This window comes from Dasypus novemcinctus, chromosome 2, assembly GCF_030445035.2.
Source record: "Dasypus novemcinctus isolate mDasNov1 chromosome 2, mDasNov1.1.hap2, whole genome shotgun sequence".
Classification (NCBI taxonomy): domain Eukaryota; kingdom Metazoa; phylum Chordata; class Mammalia; order Cingulata; family Dasypodidae; genus Dasypus; species Dasypus novemcinctus.
In genome coordinates this window covers 140,180,252-140,192,953 of record NC_080674.1, presented here as the reverse complement: position 1 = coordinate 140,192,953, position 12,702 = coordinate 140,180,252, and the positions used below count along the sequence as shown (strand labels likewise).

The 12,702-nt window shown below is 41.7% G+C and overlaps 1 protein-coding gene across 3 annotated transcripts in view; it reads left to right on the top strand.

Annotated features, from left to right (window-relative positions):
• The window catches only part of AFF4 (ALF transcription elongation factor 4), a 114,945-nt gene that overhangs the window by 90,481 nt on the left and 11,762 nt on the right, over nt 1–12,702 (top strand). For all 3 annotated transcript variants that reach the window (XM_058278639.1, XM_058278618.2, XM_058278629.2), the window contains 4 exons: nt 8,933–9,027; nt 10,640–10,703; nt 10,823–10,959; nt 11,223–11,294. In XM_058278639.1, the coding sequence (XP_058134622.1) occupies nt 8,933–9,027; nt 10,640–10,703; nt 10,823–10,959; nt 11,223–11,294 (368 nt within the window). The remainder of the gene's footprint in view (nt 1–8,932; nt 9,028–10,639; nt 10,704–10,822; nt 10,960–11,222; nt 11,295–12,702) is intronic.

The window sequence follows — 12,702 nt, the reverse complement described above, 5'->3', positions numbered from 1 at the left end:
TCTCTCAGTAGATTTGGGAAGTTTTCAGCCATTATTTCCTCCAACACCCTTACTATCCCCTTTCCCTTCTCTTCTCCTTCTGGCATGCCTATAATATGTATGTTAGAGACCTGAATGACAATGCAAAATGCACAAAGTCCTAGCTGCATTTTTTCTATCATTTTATCAATCAGTTCTACTATCTGTTTGATTTCAGATGTGCTGTCTTCCACGTCACTAATTCTCTCCTCTGGCTCTTCTAATCTGCTGCTATTTGCTGAGAGTGTTCTTTTGATTTCTTGAACTGTGGTGTTCATCACCATCATATCTGTTTTTTTTTGCATACATCTGCAATTTCCTCCAAGTTTCCTTCATATTGCTAACCTCTTCCTTTACTTCATTAAGTTGGTCTCTAATATATGTTTTCAGATCTTTAATTACTTGTCTGATGTTCTGCTCCCCTTCCTGGTTTTTAGTTTGTTCACTGGATTCGGTCATGTTTTCCTGGTTATTGGTTTGGTTTGTAGTTTTTTGTTGCTATCTGGTTATCATTTTATCTTGATGGGTTTAATCAGTTCCTTAGCTTCTTTGTCTAGTCTTGGGGATTAATTAGTTGTTGTTCCTGTGTATGTGTTATGCCTTCTCTTTGTCACTTTGTTCTTCTTACTCTATTTTCTTGTTGCTGTCTAAGTTCACTTTGAAGGAAAATATTAGGGCCAAGGAAAGCAAAATGAGTAAGAAAAGAAAATGTATAAAATAGTATTGGTAATAAATGTTAACAGAGCAACAATGTGAGATCTGGGAGAATGGACATTAGACTCATGTAAGTTGTGTAGAGTTATAGAAGTAAGTAGAGTACCTCTATGAGACACTCAACTGAATATGGGGAGAAATATAGTATTAATTAAAAGGCCAGTGTTCTCAAGAGAGAGGGAAAGAGAAAAGAAAGACAATAATATCGAGAGTGGATAAAAGACAGAAAACAGAACAAAGGTGTTAGAAATAAAAAGTCAAACAATTTGGGGGCCAAAGAAAAGGAGGTGGGATGTAAGAGAAACAGTAGATGATGGAGGATAGAAAGATGTAAAGGGGATAGTGTAGGTGGCCAAAATCAATACACACAGAAAAGAGGAAATGGAGGATGAGGAAACACAGCAAGTGTGAAGCGCTCCCTGCAGCACCTTTTATATAAATAAAATAAGAATAAAAAGAGAGAAAAGAAGAAAAAAAAAGGAGGAAAAGCGGGGAAACAAGCAAGAAAAAGAAAAAGAGAAAAAAACTAAATAAATGGAAAAGGACCTTGGGGGATAAAACGGGAGAAAAGACCAGGAGACAATGCAATATTAGCAACCAAGACAAAAATAAAAAAAAATTAAAAGAAGCAACGTTTCAAGCTGGGAATCCTCTTTGCAGTTAAATAATACACTTAAGGATCTGACCTTCCCCCTTTTTCCTTTCCTCACTTCTCTCTCTCCCAGGGCAGCAGGAAAGCTGCCTGAGAGGTCTGGTAGGAGATTCAAGTAGGTCCTTGTTGAATCAGCTCAACACAGAAGACTATGACTATTTCCAGAGTGAAATCACCTACACCTCACCAGAAACCCCAAATATGTTATTGGAAGCTTAGATAGCACCTCCTACAGTCCCTCCCCCTTAGGTGTGCTAGGGGAGGTCTAATTGATTTTCTGACTCCACCTTCTCCCAAACCAAGTTTCCTATCCCAGGACTTTTAGGTAAATTGGGCTTACTCAGCAGATTCACCTCTCCTTTCTTCCTAGATTCTCCCCAAGTCAGCTGGTACACTCCTCCAAGTTCAAGGAGAGAAAGAAAACAAAAAACAAAAAAATACAAATGCCAAGGGCTAGGGTAATCAAGGACCTCAGATGGACCTCGGGGTGCGGTGGATTCGGGGATGGGAAGTCTGTGATATTGCAGACTCAAGGTTTGTGAGTTTCTGGAGCGTGTGCTACCAGGTTTTAGGGGGGACAGACCTGGGAACCACGCATCTGGTTAACGGGACCTGGGAGCACCTTAGCACAACACAGCCTTCCTGGATCCATGTAGCTGGGCGCCAGCCCTAGGGGGAGGGGTCCCGCCCACAACCTCTGACCTCTGTGTCAGAAACCAAAAATTCCACCTCTTGCAGGAATCTCTTCTGTCACTGTCCCACCAAGTCGACATCCAGACACTTCCCGCCCTGCAAGCCCCTGAAACAGCCCGCTCAGGGTTTGGGAACACCCCACACAACAAAGATCCCAGGGATCGCCCAACCACCAGCCCTAGGGGGAGGGGCTCCACCCAGAACCTCTGACTTCCGTGTCAGAAACTGAAAGATCCACCTCTTGCAAGAATCTCCTCCGTCACTGTCTCATCCAGTTGACTTCCAGACACCTCCCACCATGCAAGCTCAGGGCTTGGGAACTCCCTAGCACAGCAAAGCCTTCAGGAATCGTCACCGCTGGGCCGCCAGCCCCAGGGGGAAGGGTCCCGCCCACAACCTCCGAACTCCGTGCAAGAGACCCACAATTCTACCTCTTAAAAGAATCTCCTCTGTCACCATCCCACCAACTCAACATCCAGACACCTTCTGTCCTGCAAGCACCCGAAAGAACCCGGTCCAGCAGGACTCCAGCCCTACTCAGCCGCTTCTTTGCAGGAGAGATTATGAGGTGCACTCACTCAGACGCCATCTTGCCCAACCTCCGAAAGAAAATTATTATGAGGTTCATTTAAAATAGATTTTAGGGAAACGGACTTGGCCCAGTGGTTAGGGCGTCCATCTACCACATGGGAGGTCCGCGGTTCAAACCCCGGACCTCCTTGACCTGAGTGGAGCTGGCCCATGCGCAGTGCTGATGCGCGCAAGGAGTGCCCTGCCATGCAGGGGTGCCCCCCGCGTAGGGGAGCCCCACGCGCAAGGAGTACGCCCCGTAAGGAGAGCCGCCCAGCGCGAAAGAAAGTGCAGCCTGCCCAGGAATGGCGCCGCCCACATTTCCCGTGCCGCTGACAACAGAAGTGGACAAAGAAACAAGAGGCAGCAAACAGACACAGAGAACAGACAACCGGGGGAGGGGGGAGGGGATTAAATAAATAAATAAATCTTTTTAAAAAAATAGATTTTAAGCAACAAATAGTAAAATTCTTTTAATGTATTGATGTCTTTTAACATTAAATTTTTTTTTCTATATTAGAGAAGTTGTGGGTTTACAGAACAATCATGTATAGAATACAAGATTCTCATATCATCCTATTAACATTTGCATTGGTGTGGAACTTGTTACATTTGACAGTAACACATTTTTCTAATTGTTCTATAAACTATGGTTGAACTTAGGGTTTCTTTTTTTTTTTTTTTTTTAAGATTTATTTATTTATTTAATTTCCCCCCCTCCCCTGGTTGTCTGTTCTTGGTGTCTGTTTGCTGCGTCTTGTCTCTTTGTCCGCTTCTGTTGTCGTCAGCGGCACGGGAAGTGTGGGCGGCGCCTTTCCTCGGCAGGCTGCTCTTTCTTTTCACGCTGGGCGGCTTTCCTCACGGGCGCACTCCTTGCGCGTGGGGCTCCCCCACACGGGGGACACCCTTGCGTGGCACGGCACTCCTTGCGCGCATCAGCACTGCGCATGGCCAGCTCCACACGGGTCAAGGAGGTCCGGGGTTCCGGGGTTTGAACCGCGGACCTCCCATGTGGTAGACGGACGCCCTAACCACTGGGCCAAAGTCCGTTTCCCTAGGGTTTCTTGTTGGTATGTGTAGCTCCATGGATTTTTAAAAATTTTTTATTCTTTTAACGTATATACATTCTAATATTTAATAACATTCAGATATATATTTCAGTGGTTTTTTTTTTTTTAAGATTAATTTTTTTATTTATTTCTCTCCCCTTCCCCCGCCCCTGGTTGTCTGATCTCTGTGTCCCTTTGCTGTGTGTTCTTCTGTATCTGCTTGTATTCTTGTCAGCGTACTTGGAATCTGTGTCTCTCTTTGTTGCATCATCTTGCTGCGTCAGTTCTCCGTGTGGCTCCACTCCTGGGCAGGCTGCACTTTTTTCGTGCTGGGTGGCTCTCCTTATGGGGCTCATTCCTTACGTGTGGGGCTCCCCTACACAGGAGTGCGTTGCACGGCACTCCTTGTGCGCATCAGCCCTGCATGTGGGCCATCTCATCACACAGGTCAGGAGGCCCTGGGTTTGAACCTTGGATTTCCCATGTGGTAGGCAGATGCCCTATCCATTGGGCCAAATCCACTTCCCTATTTCAGTGCCCTTAATCACATTCACCACTATCCATTACTAAAACATTTCCATCATTCTAGGTAGGAACCCTGCACATTTTAAGCCTTAACTTCCAATTCCTTTTCCCTGCCCCATCTACCAGTACTCTATATTCTTGATTCTGATTCTGTGAGTTTGCTTATTCTAATTGTTTGAAATCAGTAAGATCATACAATATTTATCCTTTTGTGTTTGGTTTCTTTCATTCAGTATGATGTCTTAAAGTTTCATTCATGTTGTCATGTGTATCAGGACGTCATTCCTCATTAAAGCTCACTAACATTCCGTTGTATATATATATACACCACATTTTATTAATCCATTCTTCAATTGTTGGGCACTTGGATTGCTTCCATCTTTTGGCAATTGTGAGTAATGCCGCTATGAACAATGGTGTGCAAATATCTGTTCAAGTCCCTGCTTTCCATTCTTTTGGATATATGTCAAGTAATGGGATTGCTGGGTCATATGCTAATCCTATACTTAACTCTGTGAGGAACCATTAACCTGTATTCCACAACAGTTGCACCATTTTACATTGCCACCAGCAATGAATGAGTGTTCCTATTTTTCTGTATCCTTTCCAACACTTGTTATTTTACGTTTTTTTAAATAGTAGCCATTATAATGGGTGTGAAATGAAATCGTGTCTCATTTTGTTTTTTGTTTTTTTTTTTTTTTTTTTTTTTTTAAAGATTTATTTATTTATTTAATTTCCCCCCCTCCCCTGGTTGTCTGTTCTTGGTTTCTATTTGCTGCGTCTTGTTTCTTTGTCCGCTTCTGTTGTCGTCAGCGGCACGGGAAGCGTGGGCGGCGCCATTCCTGGGCAGGCTGCTCTTTCTTTTCACGTTGGGCGGCTCTCCTCACGGGCCCACTCCTTGCGCGTGGGGCTCCCCTACGCGGGGGGACATCCTTGCGTGGCACGGCACTCCTTGCGTGCATCAGCACTGCGCATGGCCAGCTCCACACGGGTCAAGGAGGCCCGGGGTTTGAACCGCGGACCTCCCATATGGTAGACGGACGCCCTAACCACTGGGCCAAAGTCCGTTTCCCTCATTTTGGTTTTGATTCCCATTTTCTCTGATAGCTTTTGATGTTGAGCATCTTTTCAAGTACTTTTTGGCCATTTATATACCTTCTTTGAGATATGCCTGATCAAGTCCTTTGCCCATTTTTAAATGGGGTTGTCTTTTTGTTGTTAAGTTGAAGAATTGCTTTTATATATTCTAGATATTAAACCTTTGTTGATTTGTGGTTTCCAAATATTTTCTCACATTAACTTTCATGATAAAGTCCTGTGAAGAACAATTTTATTTTGATGCAGTTTTATTTATCTTTTTTTTTCATTTGTTGCTTGTGCTTATACTTGTGCTGAGAAACTATTGCCTAACACAGATCCTGAAGATAACTTCCCTACATTTTCTTCTAGGAGTTTTATCATCCTACTTTTTACATTTAGGTCTTTGATCCATTATAAGTTGATTTTTATGTAAGATGTGAGGGTAGGGGTCCTCTTCCTCTTTTGCAAATGGAGATGTTGTTTTTCTAGCACCATTTGTTGAAAAAGACTATACTTTCCCAATTGAGTGTTCTTTGCCTCTTTGTCAAAAATCAGTTGACAAAAAAAAAATTTTTTTTTAATTAAAAATAGTTGGCTATAAATGTGAGGGTTGATTTCTGAGCTCTCAGTTTGATTCCATTGATGTCTCTGTGCCAGTATCATGCTGTTTGATAATCATGGCTTTGTAATTTTGTTTTTTTTTTTTTAAATAACTTTTATTTGTGTTTTTTTGTTGTTGTTATTTTGTTTTTTTAAGAAGGTACCAGGGATTGAACCTGGAACCTCATTCATGGGAAGCAGGTGCTCAAACCACTGAGCTACACCAGCTTCCCTGTAATAAGTTTTGAGATTGGAAATGTGAGTCCTCCAACTTCATTCTTCTTTGTCAAGATGGCTTTGGCTATTTGGGGCCTCTTACCCTTCCATATAAATTTGATGGTTGAGTTTTCCATTTTTGCAATTTGTTGGAATTTAGATTGGGATAGCATTGAATCTATAAATTGCTTTGGGTAGAATTGGCAGCTTAACAAAAATTTTTTTCCAGTCAGTGAATATAGAATGTCCTTCCATTTATTTAGACCTTTGATTTTTCTTTTAGCGATGTTTTATAGTTTTCTGTGTATAAGTCCTTTACATCCTTAGATTTGTTTCTAGTTATTTAATTCTTCTGGTTGCTATTATAAATGGAAACTTTTTTCTTGATTGCTTCAGATTGTTCATTAGTAATATATAGAAACACTACTGATTTTTGCATATTCATCTTGTATGCTGCCATTTTGCTGAATTCATTTATTAACCCTGGGAACTTTGTTGTGGGTTTTTCAGGATTTTCATGTAATCTGCAAACAGGGAAAGTTTTACTTTTTCCTTTCCAATTTGGATACCTGTTCTTTCTCTTCTCGCCTCATTGCTCTGGCTAGAACTTCCAATACATTATGAAATAACAGTGGTGTAACATTGTGCACATCCTTGTCTTTTTCCTGATATTGGAGAGAAAGCTTCCATTCTTTCACTATTAAATGAGATATTAGCTGTGGGCTTTGCATGTATGCCTTTTGTCATGTTGAAGAAGTCTCCTTCTGTTCCTAAGTTTTTATTATGAAGTCTTGCTGGATTTTGTCAGATGTCTTTTTTACATCAGTTGAGATGATCGTGTGTCGGGTTTTTTCCCCTACATTGTGTTAATGTATTGTGTTACATGAGTTAGTTTTATGTTGAACCAACCTTGCATACCAAGGGTAAATCACACTTGATTATGGTGTATAATTCTTTTAATATGCTGTTGGGTGGGGTTTGTTAATATTTTGTTGAGGACTTTTATATCTCTATGCATAAGAAGTTTCATTCTATAGTTTTTGGTTTTTTTACGATTTATTTATTTATTTATTTTTATTTTTCTCCCCTTCGCCCCGCCCCAGTTGTCTGCTCTCTCTGTCCGTTCGCTGTGTGTTCTCCTGTGTCTGCTTGGATTCTTGTCAGCAGCACCCGGAATCTGTGCCTCGTTTTGTTGCATCATCTTTCTGCATCATTTCTCTCTGTGTGCGGCTCCATTCCTGGGCAGGCTGTACTTATTTCATACTGGGCGGCTCTTCTTACAGGGCACACTCCTTGCGCGTGGGGCTCCCATACACAGGGGACAGCCCTGTGCGGCACGGCACTCCTTGCGCACAAGGGCCAGCACTGCGCATGGGCCATCTCATCACACGGGTCAGGAGGCCCTGGGTTTGAACCTTGGATTTCCCATGTGGTAGTCGGATGCCTTAGCCATTTGACCAACTCCTCTTCCCCCAAGTCATTCTTTAGCAGCTGAAACAAGGCCAGTGTCCCATGGTGTAGACCCACTCCAAAGTGCCCAGGGGATGGGAATAGGAAGGGCACTGAGAGCTTGTTCAGCAACGCCCCAAAGCTGCTTTCCTGGCCTGCCTACCAGTGCAGTCCTTCACAAACTGTCCTCCACAGCCCTGAGGAAGCACTGCATTCTTAATCTCCATTACCTCTGCCCGTATCTTAGACGGGCTGTAACAATGGTTGCCTCTAATCTGGGCCCCCAGTGATCAGAAGTAGCTAATCAAAAGCTATCAGGGATTGGCCGCATCACTCCTCGTTATGAGGAAGAGGATTTTTATGTCCTTACTGTCACCAGTGACCAGTATCATCCATAGACTGGATCCCATGGCAGCGTTCTGTGAAATTGGGAAATGGGTGCCAGTAGCCACTTCATGGAGAGCAACTTACTGTTCTTTACTGTAATTTATCAATTTCTTCCTCCCTGTCTTCCCCAGATGTTGTATAGAGTTCTTCTGGCCTCTGGAGTTTCAAAATAGTTGTTTGAGATGGTTCCTCCCAGTTTAATACTTGTTTTGGTACAGGGACGGGGTTGTAGAGCTCCCTACTTTGCTATCTTCCCACAATCCATACTATTGTATTTTTAATGTTGAAATGTTCATGCATTTGTGGAATAAATTCTATTTATGGTGTTTTGTATTATGGAAAAGATGTGTATTCAGTTAAAGTATGGGCTAAAAAGGAGGCATTTGGGAAGACAGAGGCAGAATAGAGCTTAAGAAAATAGCTGGACTTTGATAGCAGATAGATCTTATTTAAAATCCCACTACTGCCACTTAAAAGTGGTCTGAATGTGGGCAAATTTTTCAGCCTCCTTGAGACTATATTTATTCTATCTTAATAGCAATATCTATTTTATAGGATTGTATGAATCAAGGATTAATAGCTATTTTGGGTATTTAGTTAACTTAGTGTCTGGCAAATAGTACACATACAATAAACATTAAATATTATTTATTGCTATTCTTCATTAATCTGTAATTATAAATAAATCTGTCCTAAGTAATACTGCCATTTGGTATTAGACTTGTGTGTTCTTTATGTTTTAACAAGTGCCTAGGCCAGTGCCTGGCACATAGTAGAACCATAATATATATTATAATGAATATTTTGTTTATATAAAATATACCTTTTCTAAAAAGAAAGTTCATGTTCTGAAGTTTAAAAGTTTTATAACAGAGGAAATTTTGTTTCTTTCTTTACCAATGGCTAAAGAAATACTTTTAGTTTAATTTTTAATTTCCCCACAATTTTCAACATAGTTATGAATTTTTTTGATTAGGAAAAGGCTCCAAATAGCTCCTCTAACTGTCCTCCATCTACACCAACTCCTGATGCGTCTAAGTCTCGGAGAACAAAGCTTGCATTTGACGACAGGTAAGATTAATTTTGTTTGTTGTTTTCAGAGGTACCTGGGATTGAACCCACCTCAGACATGGGCCAGTTTCCAGTGAGAGTTGGTTTTTTTGTTTGTCTTCAGGAGGTACTGGAGATCAAACCCAGGACCTTGTACATGGGAAGCAGGCATTCACCCACTTCAGCTACATCTGTTCCCCCATATATTTTTTTAATGTATTGAAGAAGTCATTCTAGTCAGCATATTAGTAGCTCATTTTAATTTCTGTCAGTGACCGGAAGAATTCGTACTTTTTAAAAAAGATCTATATTTATTTATTTAATTTCTCTCCCCTTCCCCCATCCCCCAGTTGTTTGCTCTGTGTCCATTCACTGTGTTCTTCTGTGACCGCTTCTATCCTTATCAGTGGCACCAGGAAGCTGTGTTTCTTTTTGTTGCGTCATCTTGTTGTGTCAGCTCTCCGTGTGTGCAGCACCATTCTTGGGCAGGCTGCACTTTCTTTCGCACTGGGCGGCTCTCCTTATGGGGTGCACTCCTTGCATGTGGGGCTCTCCTACGTGGGGGACACCCCTGCATGGCAGGGCACTCCTTGTGCACATCAGCACCACGCATGGGCCAGCTCCACACAGGTCAAGGAGGCCCAGGGTTTGAACCGTGGACTTCCCATGTGGTAGGTGGACGCCCTATCCATTAGGCCAAGTCTGCTTCCCCTGAAGAATTAGTGCTTGTAGAAGTTGTGATCCATCAAGTATTCAGATATTAATTTGAAAGGCACCCAGGAATCCAAGTATTACCTCTTTAACTAACTGTAACTCTCATGGGGATGTGAATGATGTACCTTGCAGGAGAACCTTACTGCTTCTGGTGTCACTGTTTAAAATAAGGGGTTTTCTTAGCTAAGTACACACAATTTTGATATGAGGTCCTTACTCCTACCCACATTTTCTTTTTTAAAGATTTATTTATTTTTTATTTCTCTCCCCTTCCCCATTCCCACCCCAGTTGTCTATTCTCTGTGTCTATTTGTTGCGTGTTCTTCTTTGTCCGCTTCTGTTGTTGTCAGCGGCATGGGAATTTGTGTTTCTTTTTGTTGTGTCATCTTGCTGTGTCAGCTCTCCATGTGTGTCGTGCCATTCCTGGGCAGGCAGTACTTTTTTAAGCGCTGGGCAACTCTCCTTATGGGGCACACTCCTTTCGCATGGGGCTCCCCTATGCGGGGACACCTCTGTGTGGCATGGCACTCCTTGCGCACGGGCCAGCTCCACACGGGTCAAGGAGGCCCGGGGTTTGAACCACGGACCTCCCATGTGGTAGACGGATGCCCTAACCCCTGGGCCAAGTCTGCTTTCCCCACATTTTCTTTATTCAAAATCTTTCAAACAATTTGTGTAAGTTTGTATTTAATGCTAGGGAGTTTGATTTCTGTTTTCTTAAGTAGATTTGGCATGAGTTAGCCAAAATGATTTATGCTTTTCACCTGATCTTAAACATTTGTCAGGAAAAGCTGAAACAAATGTTTAGTAAAAATTCGTTTTATTTGAACGCCTGAAAACAGATGTCAGAGATGAAAATGAACTAGTATTATCTTAGGAAAATGTTACCATTTTATTTACAATAAAATTTACATTGCAGAAATTATTCAGCAGACCATTATTTACAAGAAGCAAAAAAGCTAAAGCATAATGCAGATGCATTGGTATGTAAATATTCTTCTCACATTTGTATATTTAATTAAATTACCTTAAATCCTAATCTGTGTTTTATATCCATAATGAATCTCTCTAGCTCTCACTACTTTTATTCTCCTTTCTTCAGTCTGATAGGTTTGAGAAAGCAGTATACTATCTTGATGCTGTGGTATCTTTCATTGAATGTGGGAATGCCTTGGAGAAAAATGCTCAGGAATCCAAGTCCCCATTCCCTATGTATTCAGAGACGGTGGAACTTATCAAGTAAGTGGAAAGACTACCCATGTCATTGACAATAACATTTCTTCTCTGTTCCATCAAAGAAAGGGGCTCAATAAACTATACATAGTAAAGCCAAAAAGGGTGAGTAATCTTTTATTGTTCTTGGATAAGAAGAATTTGATACTTTGGTGGATATTTTTACCTCTATCCAGGTTTAATTCCAATCTTTTGAGGTCAAAAGAAGTAATAAGACCAAAATTAAGTATTATAATAATTTGCTTATCATTTGTCCTTTTAACTCACAGATATACTATGAAGCTAAAGAATTACTTGGCTCCAGATGCTACAGTTGCAGATAAAAGACTCACAGTACTTTGGTAAGCATGTTTGTGTTCTAGCCACTGTTGGATGACAGGCAGTCCCACATTAAATTCTTCTGTGTGTGCTCTTCTGAAAGTTGTCCTTGAATCAGCTGTCCATATAACCCTGTTATGGTCTGTTCTTGATGGGTAAAGCAGGAAATAAAGCAAAATTCCTTCTGAAAGATTTTACTTGTCAGTTTCTGATCATTGCCCTTTTAAGGAAAGCCTTGGTAAGTTGGGGTTGGTATCAGAACCCTCCACTGTCTTCAGTGATTACTTTTCCAGCTCTTATTTTGGCAAACTTTCTCTTCCATTCTCGTATATACCTTTCTTTAGCGAGCAGTATATAATAGAAACAAATTTGAAAACTAAGTGTTTATTTTTTTTTTTTAAAGATTTATTTATTTAATTCCCCCCTCCCCCGGTTGTCTGTTCTCTGTGTCTATTTGCTGCATCTTGTTTCTTTGTCCACTTCTGTTGTCGTCAGCGGCACAGGAAGTGTGGGCGGCGCCATTCCTGGGCAGGCTGCACTTTCTTTCACGCTGGGCGGCTCTCCTTATGGGTGCACTCCTTGCGCGTGGGGCTCCCCTACGCGGGGGACGCCCCTGCGTGGCACGGCACTCCTTGCGCGCATCAGCACTGCGCATGGCCAGCTGCACACGGGTCAAGGAGGCCCAGGGTTTGAACCGCGGACCTCCCATGTGGTAGACGGACGCCCTAACCACTGGGCCAAGTCCGTTTCCCCTAAGTGTTTAACTAGACCTGGAGTTTGGCACTTTTCTTTTGTCCATAGCCTGGTAGGTATAGCACCATTCAGAGCTATAATGAGTTTGTTTAAAATAAAGAATATGACTTGTTTGATCTGCCCCTGGGAAATATTATCAGTTCATTTACTATAGGTACTTACTTTTAGCCTTGGCACTGTGTTTAACAACTGGAGATACAGCTGTGGATAAAACAGACATGGTCCTGTTCTTCTTGGGGTACCTAGTCTAGCGTGAGGAGAGAAATTAATCAAATAATCACACAAGTATACAAATTAAGTACTTTGAAAGAAAAATATATGTAACTGTAAGAATAGAGAGTAGGAAGACATACTTTCTGGTAAAGGGAACATTTTGTACAAGAGCTAGATGGCATAAAGGAATTGGAAACGTCCAAGGAACTAAAACAAAGACCAGTGAGAAATTAAAGTGACTGGATAGGTAGGTAGGGATGGTCATGCAGGGCTTTGGTAAGCTATATTAAAGTAAGTGTATGTTTCATTAGGATTATACTGTTTACAGTTGCATTTAAGTTGTGGTTTTTTGCCTTTATTTTTTTGTAGGAGGTACTGGGGATTAAATCCAGGACCTCATACATGGATGGGAAGCAGGCGCTCAGTCACCAAACTATATCTCCTACCCAATGAGAGTTGGTTTTT